The 17,296-nt window shown below is 53.9% G+C and overlaps 1 protein-coding gene across 1 annotated transcript in view; it reads right to left on the reverse strand.

Annotated features, from left to right (window-relative positions):
- Nucleotides 1–737: 737 nt before the first annotated feature.
- The window catches only part of tekt1 (tektin 1), a 45,058-nt gene continuing 28,499 nt past the window's right edge, over nt 738–17,296 (reverse strand). The window contains exons 6-8 of the mRNA XM_038814845.1: nt 13,777–13,999; nt 2,502–2,698; nt 738–1,076 (exon numbers count right to left, since the gene is read on the reverse strand). Of these exons, the coding sequence (XP_038670773.1) occupies nt 917–1,076; nt 2,502–2,698; nt 13,777–13,999 (580 nt within the window). The 3' untranslated portion in view covers nt 738–916. The remainder of the gene's footprint in view (nt 1,077–2,501; nt 2,699–13,776; nt 14,000–17,296) is intronic.

Here is a 17,296-nt window from a genome sequence, read left to right on the forward strand (position 1 = left end):
AGGTCAAGGAATTGTGGTCACTGTCACTGAAATGCTCTCCCACCGAGACATCTGATACCTGGCCTGGTTCATTGCCGAGCACCAAGTCCAATATGGCCTCCCCCCGAGTCGGCCTATCTACATATTGAGTCAGGAATCCTTCCTGTACACACCTGACAAAATCTGCTCCATCCAAACCATTTGCACTAAGGAGGTTCCAGTCAATATTAGGGAAGTAGAAGTCACCCATGACAACAACTCTGTTACTTCTGCACTTTTCCAAGATCTGCCGCCCAATCTGTTCCTCTCTCTGCTGCTATTGGGGGGTCCATAGAAAACTCCCAATAAAGTGACTGCTCCTTTCTTGTTTCTGACTTCCACCCATGCTGACTCAGGAGTCAAACCCTCCTCGACTACCTCCTTTCCTGCAGCTGTGATACAGTCCCTAATTAACAGTGCCACTCCCCCTCCTCTTTTACCTCCCTCCCTATTCTTCTGAAAATATCTAACAACCAACCCTGCCCCTGTGAAACCCATGTCTCCGTAATGGCCACAACATCGTAGTTCCAAGTACTGATCCATGCTCGAAGTTCATCTCCCTTATTCCTGACAGAATATCCACAACCCTCTGGCTTTGCGAATTCCAAAAATTCACAACCGTCTGAAGAAGCTTCTCCTTATTTGTGCTAGGGGATGTTTGTTGCCCATCCCTAATTGCCCTTGTGTTTCCACACAGAAGAATGAAAAGCCATGAAATGTTATTTTAAAAGGATTTATTACTATTTCTGACAGTTATACATAGATACATCAGGAAGGAGTGAAGCCAACCAGCAAAGATAAAGAAATAAAACTAAAACACTTGTGTGATAAAGAGTGATTTATGGTACATGAAAGCATTTTCCTTACACTGTGCCGACAGTCTCTGAGCTGTGCAGTCCTAGAAGTGATTGACGGAAATGGAGTTCCTCAGATTCATACATTGAACATCATCAATGTACAAGCTGTTGGTCTTGATTTCAATCTCCTCCTCCAGGGCCAACTGATTCCGTCGCAAGCCCCTCAGCTCGGCCTGGGCCTCACCCAGGGTCTCTCGCAGCCTGTGCAGAAAAACATGTCAACCTCACTGTTATGTTTTAACAAAGTGGGAGATTCCCTCCCTAGACAATTAAACACTGGTCCAATGTAATTCCAACACGGGGTTAGATACAGAGTAAAGCTTCCTCTACACTGCCCCATCAAACACTCCCAGGACAGATACAGCACGGGGTTAGATACAGAGTAAAGCTCCCTCTACACTGTCCCCATCAAACACTCCCAGGACAGGTACAGCACGGGGTTAGATACAGAGTGAAGCTCCCTCTATACTGTCCCCATCAAACACTCCCAGGACAGATACAGCACGGGGTTAGATGCAGAGTAAAGCTCCCTCCACACTGTCCCCATCAAACACTCCCAGGACAGATACAGCACGAGGTTAGATACAGAGTAAAGCTCCCTCTACACTGTCCCCATCAAACACTGCCAGGACAGGTACAGCACGGGGTTAGATACAGAGTAAAGCTCCCTCTACACTGTCCCCATCAAACACTGCCAGGACAGGTACAGCACGGGGTTAGATACAGAGTAAAGCTCCCTCTACACTGTCCCCATCAAACACTGCCAGGACAGGTACAGCACGAGGTTAGATACATTGAATTAATCTGTCAATTTTCTGTCCACTCACTGAGCCTGTCACTATCTACCTGTAAACTATTGATATCCTCCTTATTGTGGTGATATGCATCACTGTAGATACACAAGGGGTTAATGTAAGTACACGTAAACTAGCTAGACACTAGAGGGAGCACCAGAGACATGACACACAGACAACCAATAGATCAGTAAGATTGGACAAGACCAATGGGCATTCACGATACACACAGAGGTGACACTGCCACAGGGGGGCATTACACCAACCCATGTATAAAGGACACAGCACACATGATCTTCCTCTTTCCAGTGGAGACACTCAGTGAGTACAGACACAGGGTTGATTCAATATCACACCCACCACGTGGATTGTAGCAGACTGGTTCGTCAGCCTGAGTAGCTATAGAAGGATTAACAGTAGAGGCGAATCTGAGCAGGAGAATTGTAAATAGTTTAATAAACGTGTTAAAGCTATCTCTATGTCTGAACCTTCCTTTGTCAGAGTGAACATCAAGGAAGCCGCTTACGCTACGCCAAGAGCATAACAAGACACTTATAACCTGCCTTCCCTCCCTCTGCAACTCAGGAACCATTCGCAGGGCTACGGAGAAAGGGTCTAGGAGGGCGGGGCCGCTGGGATAGTTCTTTCTGAGGGTCCGAATGGCCTCCATTCTGTGCCATACGATTATCACCGCCTTCCTATAATGGTCCAGAGCTTGTTACATTTTGCTGCTGTTTTTGCACTATGGGGATCAATGCAAATGTCTCCCTCACCCTCTGACAGCTCCCCCCCCCCCCCCCCCCCCCCCCCCCCCCCCCCCCGGGTAACTCACCTGCTCACATTATCCGTTATCTCTTTCACTTCACTGAGCAGCCGATATTGTGCTGGGTCTCGGACCAGCTCCACGTTCGGCCGGTTAGTCCGCGAGTCCAGGCGTGTCTGAGCCACCATCATGGGCCCTTCCTCGTCCACGATGGCCTTTTGCAGCAGGTCGATGTTCTTCTCCTGCGATGAAATCTCATCCAACACCTGAGGAAGAATGAGCGCTCCGTCGTAAACACAAATAGCACAGAACCTCAGAACTGCAGAAAATTGTTCAGAATGTGCCTGGATTTCTGTTAATAGACCAGCACCTGGGTTGCAACACATCACTTCCCAGTTTGCAGACAACTCCAAACTTGGGAATTTGGTTAGCCGACTTCAGGAGGAGAGAGGCAGACTGAGGAAATGGGCAAACACACAGCAGATACAGTTTAACACTGTGAGGCGGGTGAGGGGAATGTGCTGAGACGTCGCACATTAGGTGGCTCTCCTCACACGAACCTGAAAAATAGGTACTTTTTGCCCGAAAAACGTCCACAAACAACACAAATCATCCCCACACCACTAACAAGACACAGAAGAGGGCAAGCTGAGGATCAGGAGAACCAGTCGAGGCGGCAGAACTTCCGAATTGTGGGCCTACCAGAGGAGATTGAAGGTAGGAACCCCACAGACTGTGGGTGACCCAAATGCTGGGGGTAACCTGTTGGGAAGGGACAGCTTCCCCAACCCATCAGATATCGACAGAGGGGCGGCACAGTGGTTAGCATTGCTGCCTACGGCGCTGAGGGCCCGGGTTCGAATCCCGGCCCTGGGCCACTGCCTGTGAGGAGTTTGCACATTCTCCCCGTGTCTGCGTGGGTTTCACCCGTTGCCAATCAGAACACTATCCCGCCAGCGTCATCAATAATGTTGCTCTTTACAATCGCCAATATGATACTGAGGCTATTTTTATGATATGATGCGATGTCCCAACAGCATCCCCAATACTGTGGGTGTTTCTATTTCTCTGACTGAACCACAAGGCTTTCCCGTATATCGGTCAAAAAACCACACAACCAGTTAGTCAGTTCAAGTTCAAAGATGGTTTATTTACACACAAGGGTTACTTCGACATGCAACACAATATACTACAAGTTAAACTACACCTATCAGCTACAATAACCTATACTTCACTTCAGGCAACCGGCACTGTGCAAGTGGATAAGGCCTTTATCTTGATCTCACGTGGCTGGTTCGAATAAAGTGGCTCTGTCTTTGCTGGACTCATCCATCAGGTAGTGATCGTTGGTCTTGAACTTGGCTGGCTGGTCGTTATGCTGCAGTTGGGCTGGCACTGGCTGGATCCAGAAGGGGCTGAACACATGGCTGTGTCCTCGTTTATCCTCTGGGATTTCGCGCTCTATGGGGCGGTCCTTAATCTTAGACCCAATAGTTCGACAGGCTTCGATCACTGCCTTCGATTTCGGCCAATAAAGGGGCGGGTGCCTTGGCGACTGGGCGGGTCCTCAGCAGTCATTGACCTTGGCAGTTGGACTCTCTGAGTAAGGGGAGTGGCCCCGATCAGTCTGTGGCTGTACCGGTTTCTTCATTGGAGCTCTATGGCCTGCGTTTCAAATACACAATATCTGTCTGAGTTCTGGGCAGGCCAGAATTCCCATGGTCCTTTGCAGGTGGCCATCTCAGATGGCTACACCCCCACAACCCAAAAGATGTGCAGGGTAGGTGGATTGGCCACGCTAAATTGCCCCTTAATTGGAAAAAATAATTGGGTACTCAAAATTTTTTTTTTAAAGAAATCGACAGAGGGCACCGAACAAGGGGAATAAAAACCCCCATCAGCATAGTCATGTGGAACGTCAGGGACTTAGCAGCCCAGTGAAAGCTGACATAGCTTTCCTTCAAGGGGTGCACCTGAGAGAGCAGCACCGACTATGGGTATGGAACAGGAGAGAGCAGCACGGACTGTGGGTATGGAACGGGAGAGAGCAGCACGGACTGTGGGTATGGAACGGGAGAGAGCAGCACGGACTGTGGGTATGGAACGGGAGAGAGCAGCACGGACTGTGGGTATGGAACGGGAGAGAGCAGCACGGACTGTGGGTATGGAACGGGAGCAGCACGGACTGTGGGTATGGAACGGGAGCAGCACGGACTGTGGGTATGGAACGGGAGCAGCACGGACTGTGGGTATGGACCGGGAGCAGCACAGACTGTGGGTATGGAACGGGAGAGAGCAGCACGGACTGTGGGTATGGAACGGGAGCAGCACGGACTGTGGGTATGGAACGGGAGCAGCACGGACTGTGGGTATGGAACGGGAGAGAGCAGCACGGACTGTGGGTATGGAACGGGAGCAGCACGGACTGTGGGTATGGAACGGGAGAGAGCAGCACGGACTGTGGGTATGGAACGGGAGCAGCACAGACTGTGGGTATGGAACGGGAGAGAGCAGCACGGACTGTGGGTATGGAACGGGAGCAGCACGGACTGTGGGTATGGAACGGGAGAGAGCAGCACGGACTGTGGGTATGGAACGGGAGCAGCACGGACTGTGGGTATGGAACGGGAGCAGCACGGACTGTGGGTATGGAACGGGAGGAGAGCAGCACGGACTGTGGGTATGGAACGGGAGCAGCACGGACTGTGGGTATGGAACGGGAGAGAGCAGCACGGACTGTGGGTATGGAACGGGAGCAGCACAGACGGTGGGTATGGAACGGGAGAGAGCAGCCGGACGGTGGGTATGGAACGGGAGAGAGCAGCACGGACTGTGGGTATGGAACGGGAGCAGCACGGACTGTGGGTATGGAACGGGAGCAGCACGGACTGTGGGTATGGAACGGGAGCAGCACGGACTGTGGGTATGGAACGGGAGAGAGCAGCACGGACTGTGGGTATGGAACGGGAGCAGCACGGACTGTGGGTATGGAACGGGATGAGAGCAGCACGGACTGTGGGTATGGAACGGGAGAGAGCAGCACGGACTGTGGGTATGGAACGGGAGCAGCACGGACTGTGGGTATGGAACGGGAGAGAGCAGCACGGACTGTGGGTATGGAACGGGAGCAGCACGGACTGTGGGTATGGAACGGGAGCAGCACGGACTGTGGGTATGGAACGGGAGCAGCACGGACTGTGGGTAGGGAACGGGAGAGAGCAGCACGGACTGTGGGTATGGAACGGGAGAGAGCAGCATGGACTGTGGGTATGGAACGGGAGCAGCACGGACTGTGGGTAGGGAACGGGAGAGAGCAGCACGGACTGTGGGTATGGAACGGGAGCAGCACGGACTGTGGGTATGGAACGGGAGCAGCACGGACTGTGGGTATGGAACGGGAGCAGCACGGACTGTGGGTATGGAACGGGAGCAGCACAGACTGTGGGTATGGAACGGGAGGAGAGCAGCACGGACTGTGGGTATGGAACGGGAGCAGCACGGACTGTGGGTATGGAACGGGAGCAGCACGGACTGTGGGTATGGAACGGGAGAGAGCAGCACGGACTGTGGGTATGGAACGGGAGCAGCACAGACTGTGGGTATGGAACGGGAGAGAGCAGCACGGACTGTGGGTATGGAACGGGAGCAGCACGGACTGTGGGTATGGAACGGGAGAGAGCAGCACGGACTGTGGGTATGGAACGGGAGCAGCACGGACTGTGGGTATGGAACGGGAGCAGCACGGACTGTGGGTATGGAACGGGAGAGAGCAGCACGGACTGTGGGTATGGAACGGGAGCAGCACGGACTGTGGGTATGGAACGGTGAGAGAGCAGCACGGACTGTGGGTATGGAACGGGAGCAGCACAGACTGTGGGTATGGAACGGGAGAGAGCAGCACGGACTGTGGGTATGGAACGGGAGAGAGCAGCACCGACTGTGGGTATGGAACGGGAGAGAGCAGCACGGATTGTGGGTATGGAACGGGAGCAGCACGGACTGTGGGTATGGAACGGGAGAGAGCAGCACGGACTGTGGGTATGGAACGGGAGCAGCACGGACTGTGGGTATGGAACGGGAGCAGCCACGGACTGTGGGTATGGAACGGGAGAGAGCAGCACGGACTGTGGGTATGGAACGGGAGCAGCACGGACTGTGGGTATGGAACGGGAGAGAGCAGCACGGACTGTGGGTATGGAACGGGAGCAGCACAGACTGTGGGTATGGAACGGGAGAGAGCAGCACGGACTGTGGGTATGGAACGGGAGAGAGCAGCACGGACTGTGGGTATGGAACGGGAGCAGCACGGACTGTGGGTATGGAACGGGAGCAGCACGGACTGTGGGTATGGAACGGGAGCAGCACGGACTGTGGGTATGGAACGGGAGAGAGCAGCACGGACTGTGGGTATGGAACGGGAGCAGCACGGACTGTGGGTATGGAACGGGAGAGAGCAGCACGGACTGTGGGTATGGAACGGGAGAGAGCAGCACGGACTGTGGGTATGGAACGGGAGCAGCACGGACTGTGGGTATGGAACGGGAGAGAGCAGCACGGACTGTGGGTATGGAACGGGAGCAGCACGGACTGTGGGTATGGAACGGGAGCAGCACGGACTGTGGGTATGGAACGGGAGCAGCACGGACTGTGGGTAGGGAACGGGAGAGAGCAGCACGGACTGTGGGTATGGAACGGGAGAGAGCAGCATGGACTGTGGGTATGGAACGGGAGCAGCACGGACTGTGGGTATGGAACGGGAGCAGCACGGACTGTGGGTATGGAACGGGAGCAGCACGGACTGTGGGTATGGAACGGGAGCAGCACAGACTGTGGGTATGGAACGGGAGAGAGCAGCACGGACTGTGGGTATGGAACGGGAGCAGCACGGACTGTGGGTATGGAACGGGAGCAGCACGGACTGTGGGTATGGAACGGGAGAGAGCAGCACGGACTGTGGGTATGGAACGGGAGCAGCACAGACTGTGGGTAGTGAACGGGAGAGAGCAGCACGGACTGTGGGTATGGAACGGGAGCAGCACGGACTGTGGGTATGGAACGGGAGAGAGCAGCACGGACTGTGGGTATGGAACGGGAGCAGCACGGACTGTGGGTATGGAACGGGAGCAGCACGGACTGTGGGTATGGAACGGGAGAGAGCAGCACGGACTGTGGGTATGGAACGGGAGCAGCACGGACTGTGGGTATGGAACGGGAGAGAGCAGCACGGACTGTGGGTATGGAACGGGAGCAGCACAGACTGTGGGTATGGAACGGGAGAGAGCAGCACGGACTGTGGGTATGGAACGGGAGAGAGCAGCACCGACTGTGGGTATGGAACGGGAGAGAGCAGCACGGACTGTGGGTATGGAACGGGAGCAGCACGGACTGTGGGTATGGAACGGGAGAGGAGAGCAGCACGGACTGTGGGTATGGAACGGGAGCAGCACGGGACTGTGGGTATGGAACGGGAGCAGCACGGACTGTGGGTATGGAACGGGAGAGAGCAGCACCGACTATGGGTATGGAACGGGAGAGAGCAGCACGGACTGTGGGTATGGAACGGGAGAGAGCAGCACGGACTGTGGGTATGGAACGGGAGAGAGCAGCACGGACTGTGGGTATGGAACGGGAGGGAGCAGCACGGACTGTGGGTATGGAACGGGAGGGAGCAGCACGGACTGTGGGTATGGAACGGGAGCAGCACAGACTGTGGGTATGGAACGGGAGAGAGCAGCACGGACTGTGGGTATGGAACGGGAGAGAGCAGCACGGACTGTGGGTATGGAACGGGAGCAGCACGGACTGTGGGTATGGAACGGGAGAGAGCAGCACGGACTGTGGGTATGGAACGGGAGCAGCACGGACTGTGGGTATGGAACGGGAGCAGCACGGACTGTGGGTATGGAACGGGAGAGAGCAGCACGGACTGTGGGTATGGAACGGGAGCAGCACGGACTGTGGGTATGGAACGGGAGCAGCACGGACTGTGGGTATGGAACGGGAGCAGCACGGACTGTGGGTATGGAACAGGAGAGAGCAGCACGGACTGTGGGTATGGAACGGGAGCAGCACGGACTGTGGGTATGGAACGGGAGCAGCACGGACTGTGGGTATGGAACGGGAGAGAGCAGCACGGACTGTGGGTATGGAACGGGAGCAGCACGGACTGTGGGTATGGAACGGGAGCAGCACGGACTGTGGGTATGGAACGGGAGAGAGCAGCACGGACTGTGGGTATGGAACGGGAGCAGCACGGACTGTGGGTATGGAACGGGAGCAGCACGGACTGTGGGTAGGGAACGGGAGAGAGCAGCACGGACTGTGGGTATGGAACGGGAGAGAGCAGCATGGACTGTGGGTATGGAACGGGAGCAGCACGGACTGTGGGTATGGAACGGGAGCAGCACGGACTGTGGGTATGGAACGGGAGAGAGCAGCACGGACTGGGTATGGAACGGGAGAGAGCAGCACGGACTGTGGGTATGGAACGGGAGCAGCACGGTCTGTGGGTATGGAACGGGAGCAGCACAGACTGTGGGTATGGAACGGGAGAGAGCAGCACGGACTGTGGGTATGGAACGGGAGCAGCACGGACTGTGGGTATGGAACGGGAGCAGCACGGACTGTGGGTATGGAACGGGAGCAGCACGGACTGTGGGTATGGAACGGGAGAGAGCAGCACGGACTGTGGGTATGGAACGGGAGCAGCACGGACTGTGGGTATGGAACGGGAGAGAGCAGCACGGACTGTGGGTATGGAACGGGAGCAGCACGGACTGTGGGTATGGAACGGGAGCAGCACGGACTGTGGGTATGGAACGGGAGAGAGCAGCACGGACTGTGGGTATGGAACGGGAGCAGCACGGACTGTGGGTATGGAACGGGAGAGAGCAGCACGGACTGTGGGTATGGAACGGGAGAGAGCAGCACGGACTGTGGGTATGGAACGGGAGCAGCACAGACTGTGGGTATGGAACGGGAGAGAGCAGCACGGACTGTGGGTATGGAACGGGAGAGAGCAGCACCGACTGTGGGTATGGAACGGGAGAGAGCAGCACGGACTGTGGGTATGGAACGGGAGCAGCACGGACTGTGGGTATGGAACGGGAGAGAGCAGCACGGACTGTGGGTATGGAACGGGAGCAGCACGGACTGTGGGTATGGAACGGGAGCAGCACGGACTGTGGGTATGGAACGGGAGAGAGCAGCACCAACTATGGGTATGGAACGGGAGAGAGCAGCACGGACTGTGGGTATGGAACGGGAGAGAGCAGCACGGACTGTGGGTATGGAACGGGAGGGAGCAGCACGGACTGTGGGTATGGAACGGGAGCAGCACAGACTGTGGGTATGGAACGGGAGAGAGCAGCACGGACTGTGGGTATGGAACGGGAGAGAGCAGCACGGACTGTGGGTATGGAACGGGAGCAGCACGGACTGTGGGTATGGAACGGGAGAGAGCAGCACGGACTGTGGGTATGGAACGGGAGCAGCACGGACTGTGGGTATGGAACGGGAGCAGCACGGACTGTGGGTATGGAACGGGAGAGAGCAGCACGGACTGTGGGTATGGAACGGGAGCAGCACGGACTGTGGGTATGGAACGGGAGCAGCACGGACTGTGGGTATGGAACGGGAGCAGCACGGACTGTGGGTATGGAACGGGAGCAGCACGGACTGTGGGTATGGAACGGGAGCAGCACGGACTGTGGGTATGGAACGGGAGCAGCACGGACTGTGGGTATGGAACAGGAGAGAGCAGCACGGACTGTGGGTATGGAACGGGAGAGAGCAGCACGGACTGTGGGTATGGAACGGGAGAGAGCAGCACGGACTGTGGGTATGGAACGGGAGAGAGCAGCACGGACTGTGGGTATGGAACGGGAGAGAGCAGCACGGACTGTGGGTATGGAACGGGAGCAGCACGGACTGTGGGTATGGAACGGGAGCAGCACGGACTGTGGGTATGGAACGGGAGCAGCACGGACTGTGGGTATGGAACGGGAGCAGCACGGACTGTGGGTATGGAACGGGAGAGAGCAGCACGGACTGTGGGTATGGAACGGGAGCAGCACAGACTGTGGGTATGGAACGGGAGAGAGCAGCACGGACTGTGGGTATGGAACGGGAGCAGCACGGACTGTGGGTATGGAACGGGAGAGAGCAGCACGGACTGTGGGTATGGAACGGAGCAGCACGGACTGTGGGTATGGAACGGGAGCAGCACGGACTGTGGGTAGGGAACGGGAGCAGCACGGACTGTGGGTATGGAACGGGAGCAGCACGGACTGTGGGTATGGAACGGGAGCAGCACGGACTGTGGGTATGGAACGGGAGCAGCACGGACTGTGGGTATGGAACGGGAGAGAGCAGCACGGACTGTGGGTATGGAACGGGAGCAGCACGGACTGTGGGTATGGAACGGGAGCAGCACGGACTGTGGGTATGGAACGGGAGAGAGCAGCACGGACTGTGGGTATGGAACGGGAGAGAGCAGCACGGACTGTGGGTATGGAACGGGAGCAGCACGGACTGTGGGTATGGAACGGGAGAGAGCAGCACGGACTGTGGGTAGGGAACGGGAGCAGCACGGACTGTGGGTATGGAACGGGAGCAGCACGGACTGTGGGTAGGGAACGGGAGAGAGCAGCACGGACTGTGGGTATGGAACGGGAGCAGCACGGACTGTGGGTATGGAACGGGAGGGAGCAGCACGGACTGTGGGTATAGAACGGGAGAGAGCAGCACGGACTGTGGGTATGGAACGGGAGCAGCACGGACTGTGGGTAGGGAACGGGAGAGAGCAGCACGGACTGTGGGTATGGAACGGGAGCAGCACGGACTGTGGGTATGGAACGGGAGAGAGCAGCACGGACTGTGGGTAGGGAAGGGCTGGGTGGGATCGACCTACCATTCCTGCTATGGGACGAGGGTCAGGGGGTAGCATTTCTGCTAAATAAGAGAACATCGAACATCAGGCACCGGCTGAACATGATCATGATCCCATCCGGGGAGAGAATACCCGAGGTGATTGTCGGCTGAAAAGGCCTTTGGCAGAGTTGAGCAGAAATACCCCCTCGAGGTGCTGGTGCGATTCGGGCTCAGTACAGGGTTCCCGGTCTGGGTGAAACTCCTGCACAACGCTCCCACGGCGAGCGTATGGACAAACACCACCAGCTCTAAATACATCCAGCTGCACAGCGGCGAAGGCAGAGATTCCTGCTGCTGTTCGCCCTAGTGATTAAACCACTAGCGATCGCGCTTAGGGGGGCAAAGAATTGGAAAGTGATTCGGAGAGGAGGCAGAGAGCACGGAGTCTCGCTCTACGCGGATGATCTGCTCCTCTACATCTCGGACCCGAGAAGCAGCATGGCGTTCGTGACAGAGTATCGAGCCTCCTCGGGCCACAAACTCAACCTGAGCAGAGGCGAGATCTTCCCGGAGAACCGGCAGAGCTGGAAGGGCTGCCGTTTAAACAGGCCCAACAGAAAAAACACTCATAACTTCTAGGCCGGGATCCACAAGTTTGTTCATATTTATATCGGTTTTGTTTACCAAAAATTCAATAAAAACATTAAAAAACACATTGACGCGTGAGGAGAGACAGTGAGGATTAAATGGTACAAAGGGATAGAAACAGAGGGGCCTGGGTTGTATAGACACAAATCCTCGAAGGTGGCAGCACATAAACAAACTGACTGAACTTTCGATTTATTCATCGAGTGTTACAAAGGTTTACAAAAATAATATTGTTGATTTTGTAAAAAAAGCTCATGTTTCTTTTAAATTGACTGTTCAGGGCAGCACGGTGGCACAGTGGTTAGCACTTCTGCCTCACGGCGCCGAGGTCCCAGGTTCGATCCTGGCTCTGGGTCACTGTCCGTGTGGAGTTTGCACATTCTCCCCGTGTCTGCGTGGGTTTCACCCCCACAATCCAAAGATGTCCAGGTGGATTGGCCACACTAAATTGCCCCTTAATTGGAAAAAACTAATTGGGTACTCTAGATTTATATATTTTTAAAAAATAAATAAATTGATTGTTTGGAGATTTAAAATGGCTGCCAGAGTCACCTGACATTTGATAACTGCAATCAGGTCACATTTATAGAAGGTTCCAAGTGAATTACAAGTAGACAGAACCAGACATGGGAAGACATTTGAAATTTGATGAGCTTTTCCACAAGGCTAAACAGACTCATTGGCAATGGCTTTGTGTCCACGTTCCTGGCAGAACTAGTCATTCAAGTTAATGGCTGAGACATGGTTAATTGCCTCGACTAAAACACTAGGAATCAGACAATTGTGTCCCCCAAGGGGGTCATAACAGAAACATGATTCGACAGTTTGGGGTAGCAGCCAATTTGAACTCTATAAGGTTTCGCTGAGGATAGACGTTTCGAGCAGACAAAGCAGCAGCCAGGCCTGTGGAAGATAGTTGCAGCCCACGGCTCTCAGCTGATATGTGAGGGACGGGCGTCTCTCTGCCACCAGGGGTCACAGAGGAAGCTATCTGGAAATCAGCTGAAAAGGGATCCACTCGCGCCTGATGTCTGCTTGACCGAGTGTGTCCACCTGGAAACACATACACTGACTAATCAACAGAAACGGCTGATGGAACCATCAATTCACCAGACACGTGTTTCCAATATGAATCTAGGCTTTAATCAACTTACTTCAGAGCCAGCCTGTTACCGGTTGATGAACTCTCTGTGAACTGCAGGCTGACTCTGGACAAGGGTATTTATACAGCAGCACAAGGGGGAGGAGTCATGGGCGGAGCCAAGGGTGGAGCCCTGTACAAGCTCCTGAGCATTCCCAAAGCTACTCCCCCCCTAGTGGACGGGTAATGCTACTGCGCTTACAAATATACAGTGTGAATTTACCATGTTATATTCACCACAACGGCTGCAACTGCTGAACGCAACTCTTCAACTTCAACCCTTCACTCCAGCCAACCAACACTTCAACTGCAAGCAGGGAGCAGCTATCCCCAGGTTTTTGAGCAAAAAAAGGCAAGTCGACTCTGATTGGTCAAGGCGTCGTCATGGGGAATTAAATTTGGTATTCTTGTGAGCTATCCTGATCAGTGCAAGACGGAAAACTTTGATGGCATGTCTCCTTTTTTTAAACAATACTCAAATTGTGTACCATGACTGCACGTACAGGTCGAATCAGCTGACGATAAGGCCCGTGTTAGGGTTGAAGATGAGCTGAGTGTTTATGGGCAATGCTACAGAGATGGAAATAAATGGTTTTGGTGACAGTGCGAACATGAGCTACCCCCTGGGCCAGGAGTTGCTCGGATACGCGTCTCCATGGCGACAGAGAGATTACAGGCACCGACCTTATTGAGATGCTTTTCCAATTTGCATTTTGCGTCCCTTGTTTCTTGAATGCGAAACCTAAAGGCGCGATTCACAGCCTCCACCTGTTTCTGCATATCGTCTGCTGTTTGTGATAAGATTCCATCAATCAGGGAGCGCATAGCAGTCGAGTTATTTTTCTGTTTGTCAGCGTTCACAATATTTGTGTTGGTGAAATCTTGCCACTCCTGGGGGGTGACTGAGCTGTAAAAACAGAGGCAAAGATGTTAGGGATGGAACGCCAGATCAGGTGGCAGCCATTCAGTCCTTTGCTCCTGTTATGCAGGAACAGGTGGAGGCCATTCAGCCCCTCAAGCCTGCTCCCCGATTAATCTGCCCCTCAACTGCAACCCCTTTGTTCGACGTCCTTTGGTGCCCCGGCCCAATAGAAGTTTCATTTAGTTCAATTAATCCACTTTTATTATCTGCACATGAATGTGCTTTGGGTACATTGCCAGACGAAGGGGCTGGTTTAGCTCACTGGGCTAAATTGCTGGCTTTTAAAGCAGACCAAGGCAGGACAGCAGCACGGTTCGATTCCCGTACCAGCCTCCCCGGACAGGCGCCGGAATGTGGCGACTAGGGGCTTTTCACAGTAACTTCATTGAAGCCTACTCGTGACAATAAGCGATTCTCATTTTCATTTTTCATTTCATTAAAAAATATTTAGTTAAGACACGTTTACAAGGCAGGTTTACAAATATACGCTTGGTGGTAAAGAACTTGAGTATTGCTGAAAAAATTACATTTTGTCAAAGTTTTTTGTCTTGTACTCATCAGGTCAATCGTAGGAATACCAATATCAGGGGCAACAAAAACTTTGTAGTGTCTGAGCAGAGAGTGCTGATTGGTTGGCAAGTGGACTGATTGATAGAGGCGTCGTCACATGTTGATGGTGGGTGACAGTTAACTGTCAACATTGTTCGAAATTTAAACCAGGCAACTTGTCTCTGGTAAGTCGGGGCTTTGCCCTGTGGGTTGAACTGGCCAATGACTGCTGTTTATTTGGTTTAGCTGAAACAGCCATGATGTGTCTACATGTCATTTCTGTCTTCCTAATCTCCCCCACCTGACACAAGCACATCTCAAGGGCAGTGGGCAGAGCGGGGTTGTACGATGACGCCAGTGACACTAGCAACTTGGCCAGGAGCCCCAGCCAAGGGTATGGAATGCCGCAGCCAAACCTCCACCTCCATCCTGGGGACACACCTACACGTAGCAGAAGACCACGGAAAATCAAGATGGGTGAGGAACACTGAGTGGGCACTGGAGAGGTCACTGTCTGGAACTACGGGGAATGGAAATCTGTCACAGTAAAATATTCACTATTAAATGATTTCATAGAATTTACAGTGCAGAAGGAGGCCATTCGGCCCATCGAGTCTGCACCGGCTCTTGGAAAGAGCACCCTACCCAACCCCATACCTCCACCCTATCCCCATAACCCAGTAACCCCACCCAACACTAAGGGCAATTTGGACCTTAAGGGCAATTTAGCATGGCCAATTCACCTGACCTGCACATCTTTGGACTGTGGGAGGAAACCGGAGCACCCGGAGGAAACCCACGCACACACGGGGAGGACGTGCAGACTCCGCACAGACAGTGACCCAAGCCGGGAATCGAACCTGGGACCCTGGAGCTGTGAAGTATTTATGCTAACCACTATGCTACCGTGCGGCCCTCACGCCGCATAGATATGATGGGCTGCAGGATGGGGGAGGGAGAGGATAACAGGTAAGAGAAAAGGGGGAGGGGAATGGTGGCAGAGGGCGGGGCAGTGGTGATCTTCCCGTCCACCAGGAGAGGGCGTACTGCAGCAGTGTCTCTATGCTGCGATCCGCTCTTCTGCAGCACATGGTGTCCGTCAACTCATTGAATGACCAACGAAGCCACTTTGGGCCGTTGCTGGCCTCCTTTCTGGGTCACCCCTCAGCCTGACGGGTGGCCGGGTCTTCAGGGTGCGGTGCAGGCCCCCTGCACACGTGGCACTGCCTCCAGCCTGTGTTGGCCGAGCTGCCGTGCCTGCCTGCCTCGGCTGCCACCGGCACAGTGAGGACAGGATCCACACCGGCAAACATATATTTGTCTGGAAGGAATTGGGGAAGAAGGGAGACCGACAATCAGTTAGGGTTTCTGTCCCGGGACCCTCAAATCTCCCAAGCCTCCAACTGGAAAAAAATGAATTGGGCATTCTAAAATTTAAAAAAAAAATTTATCTGTGTTTACACTGGGCAATAAACGTATTTCAGAGATGTACTTTGTTTATTTATCGACAAATATCTATAATAAAACTAATTGGCAGGGGTGAAAATTGGAGCTGAGGAGGGATTGGGCGGGAATCGCCACTCTGCCAGCCCTGTGTTGCTCGTTGTTCGCTGGCGCAGGGATGTTATCATCCTGCCGCGTGTTAACGGGATTCCCCATTGGAACCGCCCCCATGCCACCGCAAATCCCGCTGGCGGGAAAATTCAACAATTGCAGAATCCCGGTTATTGGTCCACACACTCGTCCACCCAGCTTTGATCCCGAGAATTCTTTTTCTCTTTTCTTTAAATTTAGAGTACCCAATTATTATTTTTTCCAATTAAGGGGCAATTTAGCGTGGCAAATCCACCTACCCTGCACATCTTTTTGGGTTGTGGGGGTGAAACCCACGCAGACACGGGGAGAATGTTCAAACTCCACACGGACAGTGACCCAGGGCCGGGATTCCAACCCAGGTCCTCAGTGCTAACCACTGCGCCACCGTGCTGCCCGATCCCGGGAATTCTGTTGGGATCAGGCACCTGCCCTCAAAACTGAGAAATCCTTGTCTCGTCATGACACTGAAGGTCACTATTGGACCTTCCACTGCTGGCCGGCCCTTTTAAAAGAGATAGAACAGGCACGATGGGCTGAATGGTCTCCTCGTGTGTGCTGTACCATTCTGTGTTTCTATAATCAGGCGCCTTTCACGACCTGAAAGTGACAGGCAATGAAGTGCAGTCGCTTGTATAGGAAACGTGGCAGCTGATTTCGACGCACAAGACTCCACAAACAGCATTGTGACCGTCACCGTGTGATTTTCGATGTTAGTTCGGGGATAAACACTGATCACGATTGTGATGATGGAGTGAGATTGTCGATCCCAACTCCTGATCGTTTTTTCCCTACTCTCTCCCCACAACACACCTGACTGTGAGTGGGAGCAGAAGGTTGGTTCCACGCTCTCCATAAAGACCACTGGGAACCCTTTGACTGGGTAGAGTGGATGACAGCCCTGTGGAGACGCAGCTGAGCAGGAGACGGTCCGTTGCCCCCGTGTCTTGCTGATGACTGACAACGATGAGCTGGTAATAGGTTGTTTAGTGGTTAAACCAGTTTAGGTTCATCAGAGTGGTTTCCGAGATATCTATCAGGAGGATTGATATCTATCAGCCCTCCCTTTTTATTGGAGCTGGAAACTCCACATTCTGGAGGAAGGGATTGTTACAGCACCACCTCTGGCACCAGTGACTC

The sequence above is a fragment of the Scyliorhinus canicula genome, chromosome 12 (assembly GCF_902713615.1).
Source record: "Scyliorhinus canicula chromosome 12, sScyCan1.1, whole genome shotgun sequence".
Lineage (NCBI taxonomy): Eukaryota > Metazoa > Chordata > Chondrichthyes > Carcharhiniformes > Scyliorhinidae > Scyliorhinus > Scyliorhinus canicula.